Source organism: Salvia splendens, chromosome 11 (genome assembly GCF_004379255.2).
Source record: "Salvia splendens isolate huo1 chromosome 11, SspV2, whole genome shotgun sequence".
Lineage (NCBI taxonomy): Eukaryota > Viridiplantae > Streptophyta > Magnoliopsida > Lamiales > Lamiaceae > Salvia > Salvia splendens.
Window position 1 is genome coordinate 8,779,480 of NC_056042.1, and position 22,934 is coordinate 8,802,413.

At 39.6% G+C, this 22,934-nt stretch overlaps 2 protein-coding genes and 1 long non-coding RNA gene across 3 annotated transcripts; 1 reads left to right on the forward strand and 2 right to left on the reverse strand.

The window, feature by feature from the left end:
* The first annotated feature begins 1,111 nt into the window (after positions 1-1,111).
* Positions 1,112-3,293, forward strand: LOC121754977. Its single transcript, XM_042150263.1, has 2 exons — positions 1,112-2,474; positions 2,999-3,293. Exons 1-2 carry the CDS (start codon positions 1,838-1,840, stop codon positions 3,034-3,036), a joined length of 675 nt encoding a protein of 224 aa, XP_042006197.1. The 5' UTR covers positions 1,112-1,837; the 3' UTR covers positions 3,037-3,293.
* A 4,189-nt stretch (positions 3,294-7,482) lies between these two features.
* On the reverse strand, positions 7,483-9,841 carry LOC121755894. Its single transcript, XR_006040877.1, has 2 exons — positions 7,893-9,841; positions 7,483-7,780 (listed from the first exon to the last, which is right to left on the reverse strand). It is a non-coding gene; the product is annotated as an uncharacterized LOC121755894 (long non-coding RNA).
* Positions 9,842-12,222: 2,381 nt separating this feature from the next.
* On the reverse strand, positions 12,223-15,618 carry LOC121755887 (U-box domain-containing protein 11-like). Its single transcript, XM_042151312.1, has 4 exons — positions 15,193-15,618; positions 14,226-14,342; positions 13,697-14,152; positions 12,223-13,602 (listed from the first exon to the last, which is right to left on the reverse strand). Exons 1-4 carry the CDS (start codon positions 15,505-15,507, stop codon positions 12,532-12,534), a joined length of 1,959 nt encoding a protein of 652 aa, XP_042007246.1. The 5' UTR covers positions 15,508-15,618; the 3' UTR covers positions 12,223-12,531.
* Positions 15,619-22,934: the final 7,316 nt, after the last annotated feature.

Below are 22,934 nucleotides of genomic sequence, written 5' to 3' on the forward strand. Positions count from 1 at the left end.
TTTGGATCTAGGAAAATATACATATAGTAATAGTGGAAGAGAGTAACTCTCATGCTTCTATTTTTTTAATATATCAAATTTTAATAGTATCATACTTTATAGAGTTTGGAGACTAAATTATACTCCTTCGGTCTAATTACTTGAGTTGTATTTTATTTTAGATTATTCCAAGTTACTGGAGTAATTTCTTTTTTACCTAAAAATAAAACATGTAATCATACTTACTTTATTCTTTTTTTTACTTTATTATATCTTCTCTATCTTATTTTAATCTCCCTTCTACTTTATTTTACTTTATTTAACTCACTGAATATAACTTTTCTTAAATTCTGTGGTGAAAAGAAACGACTCCAATAACGTGGGACAGAGGGAATACTTTTTAGTTCGTTTTTAGAATAATGAAAATAGTGAAAATCAGTTCATAATTAAATAAGAAAAGAATTTAATCTGTTTAGGAGATGGTTGTAATTGTATGTATAACCCTATTTAATTTTTAAAATTTTGACATTCCACGTTATTTTTATTAACTAACCATGTTGTATTTCTGAAATTGATCTATCCTACCCCCTCCACTTCCGTCTCTGAATCCCCAATCGGGTTTTAAGATATGTTATTTAGAGAATAAAAGGCAATTACATGGTCACGATAGTGCAATTACTTCATACAAAAATTGCACTCACAATATTTGTAGTTTACTATAGTCTAAGTCTCTAAGCTCTAACCCATAAACCTAAGAAGCCACAGCAGGCTGGATTTCTCCTTCCTCGATTACCGAAAATCCAACGCGCTTCTGCATTTTGTATATACTCATCAAAAAGCATCATCTAACATAGTATTTAACAAATGATTGTTTGAACACAGTAATTAAAGATTAAAAAAATAATATTATAGGAAATTAACGACAGTGCATTTGTTTGGTGAGTGATTTTTGTTGAAAGAAAGAATCAAACAGAATAATCTAAAGAAGGAAACATCAATCAAATCAACATGAATCAATTTGCATTCATTAGAATTATTCTGTATTCATTAGAATTATTGTACAAAACATGTGAGCCTCTATTTAAAGAGAAGTAGTATCAATGATCAACACAAGACAAAATACCACCAACATTCTCTCTGCTCGTTTCTTCCTTTATGCCTAATATCAAATTCAAGATGATATCAGAGCAGGGGTGAGACTCAGAGAAGTCTCATCACTGTCTCGGAACCAATCCCAAGCCAAAAAAAGCCAAAATCCAACAGACACTGTTCAAAGCCATGTCGGAATCCGACGACAACCAAACCCCAAAACCAACCGAAACTGAGCAATTCGCTCGATTATTTGCTGAGTTCATGCGCACCAGCATCGCACAAAGCCAGCAACTTATACCAACCACACCAAATCAAACAGAACCCAAAATCGAAACCCAGAAAATCAATACCTCACCACTAGTGATTGGAACCAAACTCAATGGCGAGAATTACTCGCTCTGGGCCATCCACATGATGGCGGCAATAAGCGGGAGGGGAATGGCGTCTCACATCACTGGAGTTCCAGCCCCTCCAGCAAAAAACCGATCCAGCCTTCGGGAGATGGCAACAAGGAGATCACTGATTGTTCACGTGGTTAATACAGAACTTAGAGCAAAAATTGGTAAATCGGGTGTCTCAATACCCGACAGCCAGAGACGTGTGGAAAAGTTTGGAGGTCACATATGCAAGTGGAGGAGACAAAATTCAAGTATACGACCTGATCACAAGAGCGAACAGATTGAAGCAAACGGATGAATCCTTGGAGGATATATGGACAATCCTCAATAACCTATGGGTCTCCATCGATCAGAAACAGCCCAACCGGATGAAATATCCAGAGGACATCGATATCTATAACGCTGGAAAAGAAGAACAGAGATTATACCAATTGTTAGTAGCATTGAACGATAGGTATGAAGGAATCAAAAAGGAGATACTCAGACTGGAACCACTTCCATCGGTGGAGGTAGCCTACAGAATCCTCCGGCGAGAGGACACCAGGGCAAATATTTTGAAAACAGGGGATACCGGGGCTACACAGGGAGTCGCGGCTGGACTCATTGCGAGGCAGCCATGGATGAATCAATCCACCCACCAAAATCCCCCTCACCGAAGCGGCGGAACTGGCGGTGGCAACTGGAGCAGGAAGACGAAAGAGGAAAAGCTGAAACTCACATGCACTCACTGCGAGAAAAAGAAACACAGTCGAGACACATGTTTCGAACTCCACGGTTACCCGGATTGGTGGGAGGAGCGCAAGTCCAAACCACCGATCCGAGGAGGAAGAGGAATAGTTGTCGTCGCATCTGGAGGAAGGGAACCTACCGCCACCGTCGGGGGCAACGCCGAGGCCGCAACATCCCGAGGCAACAAAACGGAGGAGATAACTCTCGGGACTGTGTCATTCACCCATGGCGGAAATGGAATGGAGGCGGCGGAAATTGAAGAAGGAGCCGAAAGGGGTAAGTTAGGGTTTGAGGATTTATTCTCAAACCCTACTAATTTTGAAAAATTAGAAAACCGACCCCATCCCATTAAATATCCTCCCATTTGTCCCAAACAAATCAGAAATATCCAAATTCAGCCCCTCGGTTCGGAAAATTGCAAATTAGCCCCAATAGTTTGCAAAAATATATTTCAGCCACTTGAGGATTTATCCGATGAAATGCCTAAATCGTATGCCCTATCTGTTTCGTCTAATGCTAAGAATGACAGGTGGATCTTTGACTGTGGATCCACAGATACTATAACCTTTGATAAATATGATATGTCTAACATGCACGGGGCACCGAAGAGTCATATTCAAAATGCAAACGGAGAGTTGACACCTGTAGATGGAGCAGGAACCGTTAGAATCTCACCCAGTTTAACACTCTCTAATTGCCTATATGTCCCATCTATGTCTCATAAACTGCTATCTATTAGTCATGTGACTAAAGAATTGAATTGCACTCTCCTAATGCAATCGAATTTTTGCCTATTACAGGATATCAGGACAAGGAAAATTATTGGACGTGGCACTGAGCGGAATGGGTTGTACTATGTGGATGAGATAGATCAACACGGAAATGCGATGGTAGCTCATGGAGCCACTAGCAGGGAGGCCTGGTTGTGGCACCGACGCCTAGGACATCCTTTATCGGGTTATTTAAAATTACTTTTTCCTAAATTTAGCCAAGATCTGTATTATGAAACTTGTGTTTTGGCCAAAAGCCATAGACAAACCTACAAATCAAGCAATACTAGAGTTGATTTGTGTTTTGATCTTGTCCATTCTGATGTTTGGGGTCCTTCACCAGTTTTAGGGGGTCAAGGTTTTAAATATTTTCTTCTGTTTGTGGATGATTGTACTCGTATGACATGGGTATATTTTATGAAACAAAAATCTGAAACCTTCCAACACTTCACCCACTTCTACAACCTAGTCTAAACCCAATTTCAAAAGGCCATAAAAATTCTTCGGCCAGATAACGGAGGAGAATTTGTGAACTCTGATATGAAACAGTTTTGCCACAATAAAGGCCTTGTCCATCAAACTACCTGCCCCTACACTCCAGAACAAAATGGAGTCTCCGAACGAAAAAACCGAACTCTTTTAGAAATAGCTCGTGCTATGCTCATTTAATCGAACACCCCACGGAAATTTTGGCCAGAAGCAGTAGCTGCCTCAGCCTACCTCTCAAATAGACTACCCTCAAGCTCACTAAATCTAAAAACCCCGCTAGAGATCCTCTCGACACTAGCTCAAATACCCCTACCTCTAACCCTTCGACCCCGGGTGTTTGGCTGCTCAGCTTTTGTTCATATTCCAAAAAATGAAAGAACGAAGCTATCCCCTTGTGCAGTGAAGTGTGTGTTTGTAGGATATGGAGTGAACCAAAAGGGATATAGTTATTTTGATCTGAAATCTAACCGCCTATTCACCACTATGAACTGTGATTTTCTTAAGACGGACTATTACTTTAGCCACCTTAGTGGTTAGGGGGAGAGTGAGAACAGAGTCGACCCACTAAGTTGGCCATCAGTACCAGAAAGTCAGAGCTCATCAGACTTGACAGAAGAGGCAGAAGGAACCGACAAGAGCCCACATGTACAACCCCCAATGCTCGACCCCACTGTCCAGAATTCTCCCTCACTGATATCCACTGTAAGTTCCTCTGGTGATCCTGCAACACCAAAGAATACTGTACTTGATGCTACTAACACTGTTCCCGAAGAGGGTCAAGAGACAGGTGGAGATTCAGGCGACGAGAATACAGACGAACCAGAAATCTGTGATTTGTTGGAAGAACAAGTCAGTGAAGAAGTTGGGGGTATACATTGCCCCCAAGAGCGAACCGAGGAGTTCCACCAAAGAGATACAGCCCTGATATTCACACTAAAGCTAAATACTCAAGAGTTTTTTTGGCCAAGAATCATCTTTCAGAAATGGCCTATGCATTTGAGGCAGCACTATATGAAGAAGAGGAAATTCCATGTACTGTGGAGGAGGCGTGGAGGCACAGGCATTGGCGAGAAGCAATGCAGAAAGAAATGGGGGCACTAGAGAGAAATGGTACGTGGGAAAGATGCATAATACCAGATGGAAAGAAATCAGTAGGATGTAAGTGGGTGTTCACAATTAAGCGCCGACCCGATGGCTCTATCGAAAGGTATAAAGCACGGTTAGTAGCAAAGGGGTACACGCAGACCTACGGAATAGACTACGATGAGACATTTTCTCCAGTGGCAAAGATGAACACCATTCGAGTTCTACTTTCGGTTGCTGCGAACAGAGACTGGCCCCTACATCAGTTCGATGTTACAAATGCATTCCTATACGGAGAATTGAAAAGAGAAGTGTACATGGAGGCTCCCCCAGGTTTCTCAAACGACTACGGTAAAGGAGAAGGATGTCGATTGCGGAAAACCTTGTACGGGCTCAAGCAATCTCCTAGAGTCTGGTTTGGGAGATTCACTGAAGCTATGACCAAGTACGGGTTCAAACAAAGCAACTCAGATCATACATTATTCTTGAAGAAGAGGGATGGTCGAATTACTTGCCTAATCATCTATGTAGATGATATGATCATTACAAGTGACGAAACTGAAGAAATTGAGAGACTCAAGAAAGGCTTATCCCAAGAGTTCGAGATGAAAAATTTGAGAAATCTTAAAAATTTCTTGGGGATTGAAGTACTGAGATCAGAAGGGGGTATTTTCTTAAGGCAGAAGAAGTACATCTTAGATATCCTCGCCGAAACAGGATTACTGGACTGCAAGCCGGTCGACACACCAATTATTGTGAATCATGGGTTGCAGATCATGGAAGGAGCAGAACCCGCAACCAAAGCAAATATCAATGGTTAGTGGGAAAACTCATATACTTGTCTCACACAAGACCTGATATTACTTACGCGGTAGGCATTGTGAGTCAATTTATGCACCGACCACAGAAGGATCACTATGAAGCTGCGCTAAGGATCGTGAAATATCTAAAGGGAACAGTTGGACATGGTGTGTTGTTCAAAAAGGGTAAACATAGAGGGATTCATGGATACACCGACGCAGACTGGGCAAGTAATCCAATTGACCGAAAGTCAACAGGAGGCTACTTCACATTTGTTGAAGGAAATTTAGTCACATGGAGAAGCAAGAAACAAAAGGTAGTTGCTCTATCAAGTGCAGAAGCAGAGTTCAGAGGTATCAAAAGTGGACTGATGGAAATACTGTGGCTGAGAAGACTAATGAAAGAGATCGGGCTACCACAAGAAAAAAGTCAGTTGTTCTGTGATAACAAAACTGCTATCAGTATATCTGAGAATCTAGTACAACACGACAGGACCAAACATGTGGAAGTGGATCGACACTTTATCAAGGAAAATATCGAGAATGGAGCTGTGGAACTGCCATTTGTACGATCTGAAGATCAATTGGTCGACATCATCACCAAAGCAGTCAATTCGAAGAGTCTCTCCAATATCTTGGGCAAGTTGAGCTTTGGAGACCCCACCACTCAACTTGAGGGGGAGTGTTGAAAGAAAGAATCAAACAGAATAATCTAAAGAAGGAAACATGAATCAAATCAACATGAATCAATTTGCATTCATTAGAATTATTCTGTGAGATCTTACCTTATACAAAACATGTGAGCTTCTGCACGTACTTACTTTCGCCGACTTCCTTGCCGGAAGTTCGGCTACTGTTTTAAGGCTACATTTGCAGTTTGATGCTTAATCTAGTTTCTATTTTCTGTTTCCGCTCTGATTCTGATGCTTTATTGTTTATTTACTTTTCGCAACTGTTGGATATTTGAAGTTGAGATCAGAGAGATCTGAGTGGATTTGTTGGTTGTTGGTTTGAATCGGAGTTTGAGGTTATGGATCTGAGTTTTGTTGGTGTGAATCTGATGGATCTAGTGTAGATTTCATTTTTAATGTTTAAATATGAGTACGTACTTTTGGATCTGCATGGAATTTTCTGTTACTATTGATTTACTTGACCTAGTAGATTAGATCTGTTAATTTTCTGCTTAATCATCATATTTAACGTCCGATCTGAAGTTTGCTCTGTTTCTATGCTCTGTTATGTTCCAATTCATGTTTGTTTACTGAAGAAGATGAAGATAATCGGTAGTTAGAATCAGATTCGCTTTAGTTTGTTAGTTGCAGCTTTTTTGTCAGTAGCTATTTAAGGAAATCTGTTCTGTTACTTTTTCTTATGTTCTGTTGTCTCGCTGTTTTAGGAAACTTTACTTTACCTGACCTAGTAATTTGATAATTGTTCCAAAGTTAATTTCCAGTTTCGAATCATGCATGTGACTATGTTTGAAGCACTTTCATTTCTCCGGATCTAGTAGATAGAATAGATTAGTTTTAATTTCCCAAGTCTAGTAGTAAAACTCAACCCTCTTGTTGCGTGGCAGCAGCCAAACCCTCCAAAATTCTCTTAATGCATTCCAAACCCTTCCGTCCTCGTGGATTCGATCCCGACTTCCCTATACTAGCCAATAATATAGAGGGTTGAGGTTTTGAAGCGGGATTGTTGTGACAACGACTGAATTCTGAGAGTTCATGATCTCCTAGACCCTGTGCTCTAGCGAATCCTCTGAACCTAAGAGTTTACTTTTACGTAGCAGCAGCAATCATCTTCCCGCTCTTCAAATGTAGTCAAAGTTGTGTTGGTGGATAGTGAGATCCACATTATTATTAGTGTTTAATGAGTTGTAATGGTGGGCCATAGTAGTATAAGTTGAAAATAAATTGATAGATAGGGGTGCGTTATAATGCAAATTTTTCTTAAATGGCTAACTTGCTAACTCATCAACTGTAATACCCGCTTCCCTCTTTATCTTTTTCTTCTTCCGATGATGTTTAAGAGAATTGTCGCTCTCATGATTCGTGTTTTGAATGAAATTCATTACCTTTTGTTAATGCTTAATGTTGTTAGTTTGCAAAATAAAAGTTAAGGAAATAATTGAACGAACTATAATAAGCTAAGGTATGTTATGAGATATATGAACTTTGTACAAGGATATGAAGTTGTCCACCCCGAACAAAAATGTTCGTATACATCTCGAATAATACAATTTATCTAAGTGGAACACTACTATTACAAAAAATGTTCAAGGATGAGCCAAGAAACTAAAAAGCTTCTATTAGCTACTTTGAGCCTCCTTCTCTCGAGCCCAAACCGCATTCCCCTGCGGCCCTTTTCCGATCAGCCCGACGGGCCCGGGGCAGCAAGCCCAGGTCGCGGCTAGCAGCTGACAACCAAATCCTTGTCCCACCTGCAATTAAAACAAGTCTTCTACTAAAGAACAAGAGGAATTGAGGAAAACCCACAATTCGAAGAAAAAAAAGATACAACCCTCCTTTATTCTTAGTAGACCAAAGACGTACACAAGAGGGTAAGCCAAGGCTGCCTGCAGCAGCTCCTACTCCCAACAGCCTTGCCTCCTCTCTATGTGCCACCTGCAACAAGCAAACAAAGGGAGTTATTAACTAAAGGACTAAGTAGGCATATGGGAACAAGATGAATTTATTAGTCAAGTGCCTACCACTACAAATACCACCAAATTACAGTTAAAGTTGCTGCAAAATCAAAGAAAAGGGAGATTTGCTACAGGAAGAGAACAAAACAATACAACAGCTCCAATTAATGTCTCACGAGTACACACTTTGCCTATAAAAACCCCCTCCACACCACCTTTGAACTCCCTCCCACACACTTCGAAATTTCGGCAACATAGAGAGTTAGAGAGTGGAGCATAACTGTGAGTAACAACTAGGGCAGCCCCATTTCTTCACTGTCAGAAGAGGTAACACCACAACCCCATACCTTGCATCATGATAGATCTCATGTAGAACAACAACCACTTTGCCCAAGAACTTAGATACATGGCTGTAGGAATTTCACAGCAGTAGCAAACATGTAAAGTGAACTTCAATAGATAGCATCCATACTTGGCCAAAATTCAGATCAGTAAGCCCAAACTCATACAACTTAAAGGAGAGCCTCACATCAGTAACAACCTCAGCTAGGAAAGAGATCAAATATGACAATAACAGTGGAGTCCCAAAGAAGCAGGACCCTTCCCAACGAGTTTTGTTGCAATTTACAAATAACCATAGAACTTATTGAATAACACCACAAGAAAGCAAGTTAAAGGGAAAAGGGAAGGGTGACTTAGCTTAGGAGGGAGCGGCTGCCCGGCGAGGATCGGGTGACGACGGACCCGGAGAGCCGACGGAGACGGCGAAGCAGCAGCTGGCGAGGCAGTGAGTAGCTGGAGCGCGGTAGAACTCGGCGGCGGCGACCCCGTCACCGTGAAGAGCGGCCGGCAGCAGCGGCGAAGAAACTGAGTGTCGCCGGAGAGAATACATGCAGCCGCTGGTAACGGCTGGAGTGACTCCGCGGAAGCGAGGCGACGCCTCCTCCCCTAACGGCGACTCCGCTGGAGAATATGGGAGCTCCGCCGTGAGTCCGCCAGAGAGGGAGAACCGGCGCGGTAGCCAAGGGCGTCGGAAGCCTCGGAGTACAGAGGTTATCTTTGACGAGCTCGCCGGAGAAGAGGGGGCGATGGACGGCGAATTCGCCAGAGTGGAATGAGAAGGGGCGCCGTTGCGTCTCCGATTCCCAATCAATTTGATGAATATCAATTTGGGGGTTAAAGTGTTAGGGAAGAGAGAGAGGCAGATGGATGAAGGAGTATATTTTGGGTCATTTTTATTGGACTACTTAATTAATTGTTTTGGGCCTTCGCCATTTCTTTCTTTTATTTAGTGCTTGGGCCTGTAGGAATTAATGAGGGAAAATGAATTGATTTACTAATCGGGCAGGTTGTTGGAAAACACTTTGGGCTAAATTTTGATTTAAGAGAGGAATGGATTAGTTCCTTGCAAGGTGGGCCTACTGTGCCTAATTAAGTCATGGAATCTCCTACATTGTTCAAATAAATGATGTTAAGTAATGGCCCGATTTTATTTCCGCAACGGTGAAAATAAACCTCGGATGTAGTTTAATGCTTGAATTTTTGCATAAGAGGCAATGCTCTGTTTGTTAAACGAATAATTTCCTAAACCTTCACCATAAATTAAATCTCCTGATTTAATTAATGCTCAAGGACTTTAGAAAATAAGGAATGAAAGATAAAATGACCACGCACATAGGATGCATTCAAGTATAAATTTTCTTGACTTCTTAAGTCTAATTAAGTATTATTCTTATTTCTAAAGGGGCGTCTTCGCATATCGTTTAAGACCAAATCAAGGAAACTTTTTAGCTAAGGAAATAACTTTAACATGAATATGTGAAATTTTCTATACATGTTTGTCATGCCATCTTTTGATCTTTTATGAATACCTATCTGCTTGGCTATGCCAATTATGTTAAATCGAATTCGAGTCCCAGAAGGGCCGCAAACCCTACTTGGACTAGTGTACACATATAGGGATCGTGCGCTAGCTTTCGAGTTGGCCGGTCCAGTAACCGTCGTGGAATGTGGCCACATTCACGGTTCACATACGTTCAGATATGGTATCTATGTTTATGTGATTGCGCAGTCAATTTTATGAAACTAAAGAAATTTTAGTGACTCGGACCTTTTTAAATCAAACCTCGTGTTCACTCAACTGTGGCTGACAAAACTTAAATGAAACTTATGTTTTTGGCACTATGTCCACTGTGTATATTAAATACTTAGCCCTGAATGTTTCTTTTCTAATATGCAGGTTGAACGTGAATTAGGAGGAGAAGGTGTTGGGAAACGGTATTAATAAGTAGCAATAGGTAGCCCAAAGTAGTGTGTCATCACACATGCTACTTTGTCTTGGTCTCTTCCGCTGCATTAGAACTTTGTACTAGGAGTTTATGAACCTAGTTAACATAGTCTGACTTTATTTTGACCTTGTACCACTTTCGCCTTCGAAATTAATGTTTTGAACTCGACTTATCATCTATGTTTTTTTGTTTTTTTTTATTTAATATTTGTTTAGTCACGGTATAGTTGCGAGATATCACTAGGGAGTTGTGGTCGTGACATCAACGTAGTGTATTAAAATCTCAACACGGTCACATTAAAATGTCTCAACACGATCACATTAAATGTGTTGACATTTTAATAAACTGTATTGACATTTAAATATTAATGTCAACACAATATATTAAAATATCAACTTAAGTTTATGTTGACATTTCATTATCATCGTGTTGACATTTTTAATACACTACGTTGATCAGTTAGCAAGTTAGCAACTTAAGAAAAGTTAGCAACGGATCACACCCCTTGATATATATGGGTAATAAGTTATGGACAATTTTCCATAAATGGAAATGTTCATATTTTTATGGGACTGACGGAAATGAAAAGTGCATATATTTTTATGGGATGAAGGGAGCATGCAAAACCCATATGAGTAAAATACAATAACCAGGGTATAATGATGCACTGGGAATTATAATCTATACGAAATTAAAAACGACAAACATTGAGAAAGTAACACTTTCAGATAAGTCATTCATACGTAATATGCAAAACTCGTATGAGTAAAACGCAATACCCAAGGTATAATGATGCAATCTGAGAACTATAATTCGTACGAAATTAAAAATGACAATACATTAGGGAGTTAACACATTCAAAATATGTTATTCATACATAATATGCAAAACCCGTATGAGTATAACGCAATACTACGAGGCATAATGATACAATCTGGGAGTTACAATCTGTACGAAATTAAAAACGACAATACATTGGGGAGTTAACACATTCAAGCAAGTTATTCATACGTAATATGCAAAACCCATCCGAGTAAAATGCAATACACAAGCCATAATTATACAATCTGAGAGTTATAATATGGAAATAAATCTCACGTGAAAGACTTACATCTTTACCCTTCAGCGCATTTTTTAAAAGAGTAAAAGTCAAAATTGGTCCTAAACATATGCTCATTTTACGATTTTGGTCATAAACATTATCTTTTGAATTTTGCATCCCAAACATTTCAACTCGGATCACAATCGATCCAAAACTAATTTTTCCGTCAAATTTTCACTGTCAATGTTTTTAATCATGATTTTGACCAAATTAATCCGTTAAATATGATTATTAACTCCCTAATTATATCATTAATTATATTAAAATTGAAATCATTTAAAATACAAAAACAAACACAAAACAAACACAAAACAAATAAATATTAAAAAAGTAAATGAAAAGAAAATGGAACGATTTTCCAGTGGACGGAGGTCTTGGCGGGGAGGGGGAGCGGGAGGCGACGTCGTTGACGACCTCCTGCCAGTGGTTGCCGCGGCGGAGGGAGTACCACTTGTCCTTGTAGGCGTCGATGCGGGCGACGGTCTCCTCGGGGGTCCAGCCCGGCGGGGGGAGGCGGCGATGGAGACGGAGGGGAGGACTAACGTAGCGGTGGGGATGTCGTTGTTGGGGGAGGAAGGGGAGATTATATTTTCTCTCAACACTTAACACATAAAATAATATCTCCTAAAATCCCTTACCATCTCCCAAGTGTGACATCTACTATGGGACGGAGGGAGTATTAGTTTTATACTAGTAAAATGTGAGTGAAATAAGTTGATATAACGTGAGGCCACTTACCATTTATGGTAAAAAGTGAAAGTGGACTCTCAACGGGGAACAACTCAAAATGACAAAAGTGGACACTTAATGCTGTCGGAGGGAGCAATATGCTGCAATAAAACCTTGCATACAGACAATTATTTGAACGCCTTTATTACATGAATGTTCAGAAACATATCTTCTCCTTAGAGACTTAATCAGCAGTTGATTCTCAGTCATAAATTACAAAATAAACACGGTACAGTTGGGAAAGTGCAAGAATCAAGTAAATAAATAAAATGGAAGAAGGCATGAGAAATATCTTTAGTTTCTCATGTGTATGCGTGTCTTTCAGTTCGATGCACATCCTACTACTCATGTAAGGGTTGGCTGTCAGATCAAATCAATCCACGGTAAGAACATAAAATAAGTCTCCGAGGGTATATGTCGCGAACCTGTTAGACCTGTTGTGACTTGCGAAGGGTCTCCAACAACGAGTTAGCCTTCCTCTTTGCCCTCTCCGTGCCCGTCTTGGCAAGCTCTGATAGGGGTATCACCGCACCAAGCCTACTCAGGCAGGCGAGGTTTTCGTGATCTCGCTTGCAGAGTGAGAGTAAGATGGCGGATGCGTTCTCCTTGTTACGAGGGAGACCTGTCCGCAGAAGGTCTATCAACACAGGTATCGTGCTAGCTTTGACGATGGCCACCTTAGCCTCTTGGTGGCTGGCAAGGACTGAGAGAATCGTCAGAGCTTCATCAACCATACAGCTGCTGGAATCTGTCAGCATTTTCAGAAGTGCAGTGATAATGCCAGCCCTAACAGCACGTCCCTTGTTCCCATGGTATATACACAGATTGAATAATGCAGTTGCAGCATCTTTCTTCCCTCTTGGGCTTCCATCCTGAAGCAAATCAACCAGAGCTGGTATGGCCCCCGACGCACCAATTATTATTTTGTTTTCGTCAGCCAGGGACAGACTGAAGAGGGTGGCCGCCGCGTTCTCTTTAGCTTCCATGCTTCCAGCTCTCAGGACTTGAACAATAGATGGGATTGCGTTCGCAAGCATTATGAACCCCTTGTTGTTTTCATAAATAGAGAGATTCAGAATAGAGGTCACTGCATTGTCTTGAATCTGAGTATCCTCACATGTTAATAGCTTGACAAGAATTGGAATAGCTCCGGCTTCAGCAAGCAAGATTCTATTGTCTGTACTTCTCTTGGATAAAGACCGTATTTCCGCCACTGCAGCCCTACGCTCCTCGGTGGACCTGCCAGAGAGCTTACGAACAAGAGCCTTGACGGCTGCTATGTCCTCTGTAACATCACGAAATGACCCGTCACTCTTTTTTATCCTGCCATTCATCAATGGTGTCGTCTGCTCCACACCGTGTTTCAGACACCACTGTGATATTAGACTTCTCAAGACATAATTTGGAGTGAGAGTTAGATGCCGGAGATTCTGCTGAGTTTTTGGGCATGTTGTGTTGCCACCGTCTATCCACCTCTGTATGTATGATCTCTCATAGGTCTGAAAATATTAAAAGATGACCGGATCAGATCTGAATTCATATCATCAGAATCACTAAGGGAACAGATTGAAAGGCAGTTGGTATAAATCTTACCTGCCCCGTGGCAACAATCACCGGATCCTTCACAAGTTCAAGGGATATAGGGCACAGAAAATCAACTGGAATAGCAGGAGATTCAAGCTTCTTGTTCTCGTTGACACTTCTACTGCAGGTTGAGCTTTCAATCCTCAAAGAATCCAAATCCTTGGCAGCACCGATCTCATGTGATGCAGATGAATCTCTCAAACTTTGTACATTTTGGACATCAATATCTGTAGCGTGGTTTTCTAAACTGTTTCCTTCCAAGAGGCCTTCCACTTTTTGGCCTACTTCATGATCAATGATTCCAGTATTCTCCACATGTAAACTACCAATTGACCTGCTGCCAGATTGAAATGGATCGATCTCTTTATCCAGTGGCTGAGACAGTGCCCTACACAGTATGGTTAATGTAAGAGGCCCACCATATCTTTCACTCGCCCGTCTCAACTGTGACCTAACTAATTCAACCTGGGATAGAGGATTATGTCAGATGTTGACCCAGTCCAGCGGGAATATAAAGTTACTCAAAGTTAACACTCACCTGTTCTTGCACTTCTTCTGATATGTTAAAATCATCATAAGGTAAATCGACCAATGCTTTGTCCAATTTCCATGTCACACACTGAAATTGGAAGTAAATTTTCTTTGTCGCCCCATCCTGGAACCAAAGGAAAAGTGCAAACTTTATCAGAGGAACACAACACTTAGAAAAGATCATTGCATGATAATAATTGGGTAACAAACAGATACATCTTCAAGGGAATCTGATGCACTAGTTTCTACTAATAGTTTTTATAAAGTTTAACCGTTATCAAGCAATCTGATAACCAATTGGATCTGCCAATTGGATAAGCAATCTGATGCACTAACATTCACCTATGTCCAGAGATATGCCAATTGGATCTGCAAAAATCTGGAGATAACCAGACTTGTAAAGAACATATATGCCTGTATGTCCACCTCATAGGCAACACCCGGAAACTAGAGTTCAACTCCAGCTATACACGCTCTGTTTGGTGTATATTACATGTGATGGTATAGCTACCTAATTCTCTAAAAAGTTTTTACTTATTCACTCATATTTTTGAGAGGGGAGTGGGTTGATCTGTCAATTTCAATACATGATTTTACCACAGAGCTTAAATTTTCTCACCTCAAACTAATGATACCCTACAACACAGGCAAAGAGAGAATTCAAATCAGTAACAAAAATTGATCTCCACTCCCAAAAACCAGGCTAATTAGCTATATGCAGTAGGAAAAAAAGCTTCGATTTCTGCCTTATTTCACTCGATATGTAATGATTGAACTAGCAACTCCATGAACAATCAGATCAGACGCAAATCAAGTGTCTGTAAATCCAGATCACTAACAACTTAATCCCATTTTCAACCTAAACTCATCTTAATCAATCTCCAAAATGCAGCACGCACGATTCATGCAACAACAAAAACGCACTGCAGAATATAACCGAAAATCAAGGGAAAATCATTCCCCAGCACACTTACAGAAGAAACCTTCGAATTCTCGAAGTTGTTAGCGGCGAAAACAAGCCTCTTAGCAGCCTGAAGCGCCATTGTCAGATCAGTGAGGAAGGAATAGAAGGAAGAAGATCCCCCTTCCCCAATTTCCCGAATTTTGGCGGAATCCCTAATTTCCTCGACCAAATGAGCCAAGAGTGAGACTCTTCGGGCCAAGTCCGAGCAGTCTTTTTTGAAGGAACCAGAGAAGCCGGCGCTAGATATCCGGGCAAGGTCACGGACTAGGCGCAGCGGGGCGGCGGTGGCGCCGCCTTCCGCCGGCAAGGTCTCTCCGCCGGGCATTGTGAGGGGGAAGAGAAAGGGGAATCGTTGCTTACAACCAAAATGTGCTTCTCATTATAGCAATTCAACTCAAATAAGTTTAATTAGCTTGTAACAGTTGCCAAACTTTTTCTTTCTTTAAGTAAGCATTTCTCTAATTGAAATTAAATGTTTGATACATTACTTATATGTATATATAAATAGACAAAATATTTTTTATGATGATTACAAGTTATTAATTCTACAAACATGTTCTCAGTTTTCTGCCGAATGCGTGTATTCTCTATTTAATTTAAAATGTAATGCAGTAATACCAAATTTGGTTGGACTAGTTCTAAACTTAATCATCATAAAAAATCATATTAGACGTGTGATGTATGTTGGCTTCATAAAATAATGAATAGTGGAGTAGTATAAATATAATGCAACGTTGTCTTTGTCTCTGTTCCTTCTAGTATTACTTTTCATATACTTTTTTTTAAAAAAATATTCAGGAATTAGAAGCGAATGAGCTTATAAAAATGGTAAGATGATTGGATATTTCAAAACATGCATTTTGTTCAGTGAACTATATTTCGTCTAATATGTTGGTAAATGGTAATCATTATCATGATTATGGCAATATCGTAGTCAAAACAATAATTTAATTTGTAATTAGTTCTGAATGATTGGATTGCATAAAGATAATAAAATATTTAGGATAATTTGTATCTCTTCTCTCTTTATACATCAAAACAGCTTAAAACACTAGTTTATTGTGTATAAATTTGTAGATATTTATAACTAAATCTTTTGCATAACACAAATTTACTTACGAAAGATTTAATATAATCTTTACAAAATTTATAATTTCAATTTAAAATATATAGTAGTAGTATTTGGTAAAACTGAATACGCGTTGTTTATCTACATGTCAAACATATACAGGTGTATTCTCATAGATAAAATATCATTGCTAGTATTATGAGAAAAGATAAACATACATAGAGAATGTCCACAATTCTGGATTAATTAATTGTTCATATTTTAGAATATTACTATTAATTAATAATAAAATACGTAAATATATATGTAATTAAAATTAGTAAATAATTTATAATTATGATGATTAGTTAGAAATTCCTCACAACATCGTATACAAAATCGAGTAAATGAAAAGGGGAAGAAAATAAAATGAATAGCTTTGAAAATAAGAAATGGAGAAAGAAAAGGCAAGATTCCAGCAAACGAGTAAAGAAAATGAGAAGCGTGTAATTAGGAAACGAACAAAATAATACAGTTGGAAGAAGAATATTGTGAATGTGCATATATTGGTAGCCAAGATAGCCTTTGCTGTTCTGATTATTAATAAAACCATTTTAATTTATTTATCCAACCCAATTATTGGTTTTGATTCTTTCAGTTTTTCCACTAAGTCAATCAATTCCACCTTGACACATGACATAGTCACCAGTCTTACAATATATTAATACTTACAAGTTTACAACCTTATAATAAAACAAAAGTTATTCGATAGATTCCACCTATTTACATAAATCTCTCCTTCAAATTTGGAAATTGCAAATACTGCTTCTAATGTTCCAGTTGTATTTGTTTACAACCGAATCACATACAAACATCGGTACTTTGTTTAGTATTTTAATATTGACAGAGCAATTATAAATTTCTTTATAATTTGTATCTAAACAAAGAATATCTAATGAATTAACTGTAACAATCTATAATTAGATTGTCAACTTATGAATTTTTCTCATAAAATGCTTTATTAGAAAAAGGGTGAACCTATTTCTTTGAAGCAACTGAGACTCTGAGAGTAATCTCTGACGCCTTGTTTATAATTTTTTCAGATATTCTCATAAACCCCATTTCATTATTTAATTATTATTTTTTTGCTTATACTAAAGTAAGCTCTAAAGAGAGATCGTATTTATTCAAGAATGCCATTGCAAATCGAAACTATCGATTACAAACTAGCAACTGATGAATCAAACACTGAAAAACGTTAGCTATCATCAACATAATCACTATTTAATTAATTAATCATGTTAATTGCTCAAGTGAATTTAATATTTTATAATAATATAACAATCTTTTATTGTATATCTCTCTCAAAACACATTAAACAATCGATAGTTCTTCCCCAAATAAATAGTAATCCTACACTACTACTATTAAATATGTTGGAATAAGGAAATTAATTAATTGGAGAACAAGAAGGTAGGGGATGAAGATATGACAAGAATAAAGAAGGAAATCAATAAAGATTATGGAAAATCAAATAAAGAGGATATTAGTATAATTAGAATATATTTTCCATGTTTAGCTAGAACTAGAGTCTATATATAGTTGTGTAACCATGGAGAGAATATAATTCAAGTCATTCACAATATAGTCTTTAAAGTTCTCCTCATCTTTTACTTTCTGCAATAGTATTTTATTTTCCGCATTTTACTTTTCAACATGGTATCAGAACAGCTAACGATCCTTCGTTAGTTTGTTCAAAACCAAAAAAAAAAGAAAAAAAAAGAGAGGGTTCCTTTTAATCGGACTTCTTAAACCCAAATATCACAAACAGTTGCACCAAATATTCTGCTTGTGGAGGAATCACCACTGTTATATTCCCACAATTTACAAAGTTATCCACCCCATATTTTTGTTCAAGAAATCAAGACAGAAGAAACAATTCCAAGTTCCTATCAAGTTTTGGAAGAAACGGGACTGCCAAGACGAAGAACGGCGGGCAGCAGCTGCCCGAACTAATCCGGACAGCAGCAACGGGGTGACCTCGGCGAGCTCCAGCAGCTGATGGTGGACAGGGGCGAGAAGTAAGGCTGGCGGGCGCTGGCAGAAGCGGCGAATCGATTACCCGCCGTAGAGATCGAGAGCCCAAAGATGGGCGCCTTGAAGGCTGCCGAGAAGATGGCCACAGAGAATGAAGTATCCCATCGAGAAGAGCTCACAGTGGTCAGACGGTGGACTGGAGAGGTTGCTGTCTGCTTCCTGGTGACCGGTTGAAGGAGAAAGAGCAATTAAAGATTGCAAATTGGATGGATACTACTGGTTACTGCAAAGTGATATCAGAAGTTTGGTGTCTGCTTGTACCGACGCCACTCAGGGATTGGAGTTGAATAATAAGGAAGTCGTATCCAAGCTGACATGAATTGGTAAACCTAGATGGAAGAATCCCCACGGATTCGGAAGCAAATAATGGTGATGAAGAGATAACACTTGCTACTTACCATGTAAAGACGGCTCGGAAGCTAATACTTGCTGCAAGACGGAATCAAGATATTGGTATGGTGTTTCAGGAATTGCCCGGTAGAGGGGGAGAGGAAGTACCCTCCGAACAATTCCTCTCTTCCTCTTCAAACATAGGAAAGAACCAGTGGGAAGAGGTTGCCGTGAAGGTAGCAGCTCGAGTCTCCAATTGAAGAAAACAGAGGATTCATCGGTTTGTTCGACCGAGAAGCTTGTGTCGGCTTCAAGTGGAATCCGTTACAGGGGGAGAAAATGTCACCGGAAAGCTGATACTATGGAAGTAGTCACCGAATAGAGATCAGTTGGCTGGAGAAAATAACAGTCGTGAGAGGCTGTGAACTCATGTTATAATGGATGAAGCGTTTGGCCGAGGGGGAGATATCAGCCATTGCCAAACGATTCAATCTCCGAATCAAGGAGATAATTGCCGAGGACGAAGGCGGAGCAGCCAACGTCTGTACAGCGAGGGGGAGAGAGCTAATGCCGCCGCCACACAGCCGCTGTGAAGAGTTGGTGGGAATGGGATGTCGTCGAGAGGACGTTGAGAACCCATTGCCATAAGATGATGTTAAAGGAACAACCGCGGGAAAAGCCAAAGCCAATAAGAGAAGATGATGCCTTCTTAAACTAAATGGGAGAAGATAGTGTCGCCACACAGAGATGGGGGACGCACAATGGCCGCGAAGCGTCGGCTGTTGAGAATTAGAAACTGGATTGAAGGAGTGACAGGAGAATTCTCACCGTCGAGAAATGAGCAGACTTCGGATGGACGATTAAAAGTATTGTCAGAAAAGAATGACATACGGAGCAGAGACTCCATATAGTTCGGCGATTACTCGTCGGAGGTGGCATGTTTGGAGTGTATGTCACTGAGAAAAGACCCATGTGTTAGGGTTTTGTATACTAGAAATCACCTTTCGAGTGATTGCATACTGTAAAACTCTAATGGTTATTTTCCAATAAATGCAACAGATTATTTTTGTCATAATGTTGTTATGTTTTACATTTAATGGTTGTTTATTGCATATTTAAATATATAAGCAAACGTAACAAAGTCTAAGTCTTTGTTTTAGTAGACCGGTTGTGGGCGTCGTCCAATTTAAGGTAACACGGTCAGTTCTAAACAAAGAAAAATAAGAATTTCACAACCTAGATAGGCCTAGACTACCTATCGCGAAAGGTTGCAATGTCAGTCCGATTATTTCTAAGCCTTATTGAAATAAGATGACGTTGGTGTGGTATAGCACTGAATGGATCTAACAGCAAGACGAGTCTTTATGCTATCTACTGAAAGACGAGGTCTTGATAATTAATTTCTTAATCAATGTACGTTAGCATTGAGCATACGATATTGAGTATCCACTACTTTGACTTACCAAAGGTGCGGGTTTTTCGTAACCGAACGATCCAGGTATATTGGGTAGTGGTGATCATTATCTAGAGGTGCTAGGATTGCTATTATGTTGAAACGTGCGCGAGGAGAGTCTCGTTTGATAACATCCACAAGAGGAGCTCGAAACAAGGTTTTATTATTCGGAACCTAGCTAGTTGGAGTTTAATTACTCTATGAATAATAAATAAGAGTTTCTTGCTAAGTCCACTCTTGGAGAATAAAATATGTTAATTAATTAAGTCCATAGCAGACAATAATTAATTAATGAATGTTTCTATCTTAAGCACGAGAAATAAATTGAACGCGAATAAAGGAAACCCGGAATACTTGTAATTTCGGATTTGGAAAGGCAGTGCAATATTACTTCTGTAGTGGCTGCTTGTAATATTCCAATATAAGCTTATATTAAATTGTGGGTTCAATTTAATTAGTAAAAAGCTAATTGGGTGAGGCCTGATCCAAATTCTTCCTTAGATCCCTGACTGGGCCCAATATGTGACTTATATAAATAGGAGAATAGAGGAGACAGAAAACACACCTTTTTCCACTCACAAATTTTCGTCCACTCCTTTGAGAGAGAGAAATCAAAAATTGTCTTCCTCCGTGAGCTGAGTTCTGTCTTCGTTATTCAAGTCCTAATAGGTTGGTGAGATTTGCCCACACAAATATCGGCGTATAGTCCGGGACACTAGTCAGAAGATCTGAGGTCTTGTATTGAAGATCTTCACGTGGAGACGGAGCGAGCCATCATCGATTCTTGATTGAATCAACGAGGTAAATTGGCTAATTCCGTAGTAAGAATGTTTTAGGGATTTTATATGCTAAAGCATGTTTTAATTCAAGTTATGAGCATGACACATGTGAAAATTGCGCGAACATAATTTGTCTAAATAATCTGCTAAATAGATCAAATTCATGTGATCGGATATTGAACGCACGCTTCCGCTGCCAACCCCTTCAATTGGTATCAGAGCCAGTCTTTGGCTCTGATTATTGGGATTTAAATTTCGCGAAATTCATGTATGCATGTGTTATTTGATTGCGAAGCATGTTCTTGGTGTTTTTGTTTAATTTTATGCATGATGAACTCAAGAACTATCGAATCAAAGAACTTGAATTGCTCGAACGCACCACGTGCGATCGAGGTAGGGATGTCGAGACAGGGGAGCCGGGAGCCGTGATCACGGGGCGACGCGCAGACGAGTGGGGGCTCGTGCGCGCCGCCGGCCGAGACCACACGCACCAGACGGAACTCGGGTCGAGGTTGACGTGGCGGTGACTGGCGCGGAGTGGTGGTTCGTCCGAGAACCACCGAGACACAGCGAGACACCAGGCTAACCCTAGGCGGAATGCTTCCCGAGACGAAGCTTCAGTCGTGGCCGAGACGTGTGCGCCATAAGGCGCGACGTGTGCCGAGACGAGAGGAGAATCCAGGCTCGGGAGGAACGAGACGGGCGATAGCAACTGGCTGAGAGCAGCGCCGCAGTCGTGCGCGCTGCTGGCCGAGAGTCGCGGGACCCGATGAGCCACGACACTGAGACGGACTTAGCGGCTGGCCGAGAGCTGAGGCGCCTGTGCGCCTCTCGCTGGCTGAGAGCTGCCGAGACACCGACGAGCCGGTGGTCTAGCCAGGCGGCCGAGAGCATGTGCGCACTCGTGCGCTGCTGGCCGAGACGCTTCATGCGTCGTGATCCGACGACGAACTCGTTAGATTTTCGTCGTTCATCGTTCGTGCGAACCTCGTGCAATGAAATAACGATGAAGGATTATTTTAATGATTATTTGATTATTTTATTAAAAGATATCATTAAAATATTATTATTTAATGGAAATAAAATCTTTTTGGAAGATTTGTCTAGATTTTAGGAATATTTTTATTATTATCTATATCTATGGAAATAAATAATATTATTTTATTCCTAGATGATATAGATGAGAATAATTTAATAGTTTCCTAATATTTATCTAGATTTAAGGAACATTTTTATTATTATCTATATCTATGGAAATAAATAATGATTATTTTATTCCTAAATGATATGGAGGAGAATAATTTAATAGTTTCCTAAAATTTATATATCTAAGATCCTAATAAGGATAGATATGTATGAATACATTAAATAATAAAATATCTCTTACTAATCTTGAACAAGGAAATAAATTGAATTTATTTTTCATGTCTTATTAAGGATTAAATAATTTGTTTATTTTAGATATACCTTATAGTAGACATGAATAAGAATAAAATTCTAGATCAATAATTTCCTACAGGAAGATAACAACATTAATCTAAAGATTTAATTATCCAGTAGATTAAATACCAACAGAATTTAATTAAGCCTTAAACTGCCTCAAGGCTAAGGATAATTAAATTAAAACCATAACCCAAAATATCTAAGCTATAATTACGAACTCAACGTTTGTATATGGTCTCCATCAATTGGTCTACAATTTATGAAGCATTTTTCTAATATTATCGCCACCTGCTCTGTGGGGATAATAATCCTAAGAAAATAGCAAGTTCATGAGGGCGGACTTCTCAAATATAAATAGTATGAATTATAATGTAGTTTCCAATATTATCGCCACCTGCTCTGTGGGGACAATAATCCTAAGAAACTGCGAGATTCAGAAGTTCACACAGGATTTATGAGATAGTTTGATCTTGTTAGCAGCACATGAGCATTGTTCTGGGAGTGTGTTGTAGAAATGAGACTCTGTAATGCTAAAGAGATGGTCTTGCTTAGGCAACATTAGGCGGCCATGCCACTCTGTGGTCTCTGGACTATTCGTCGGT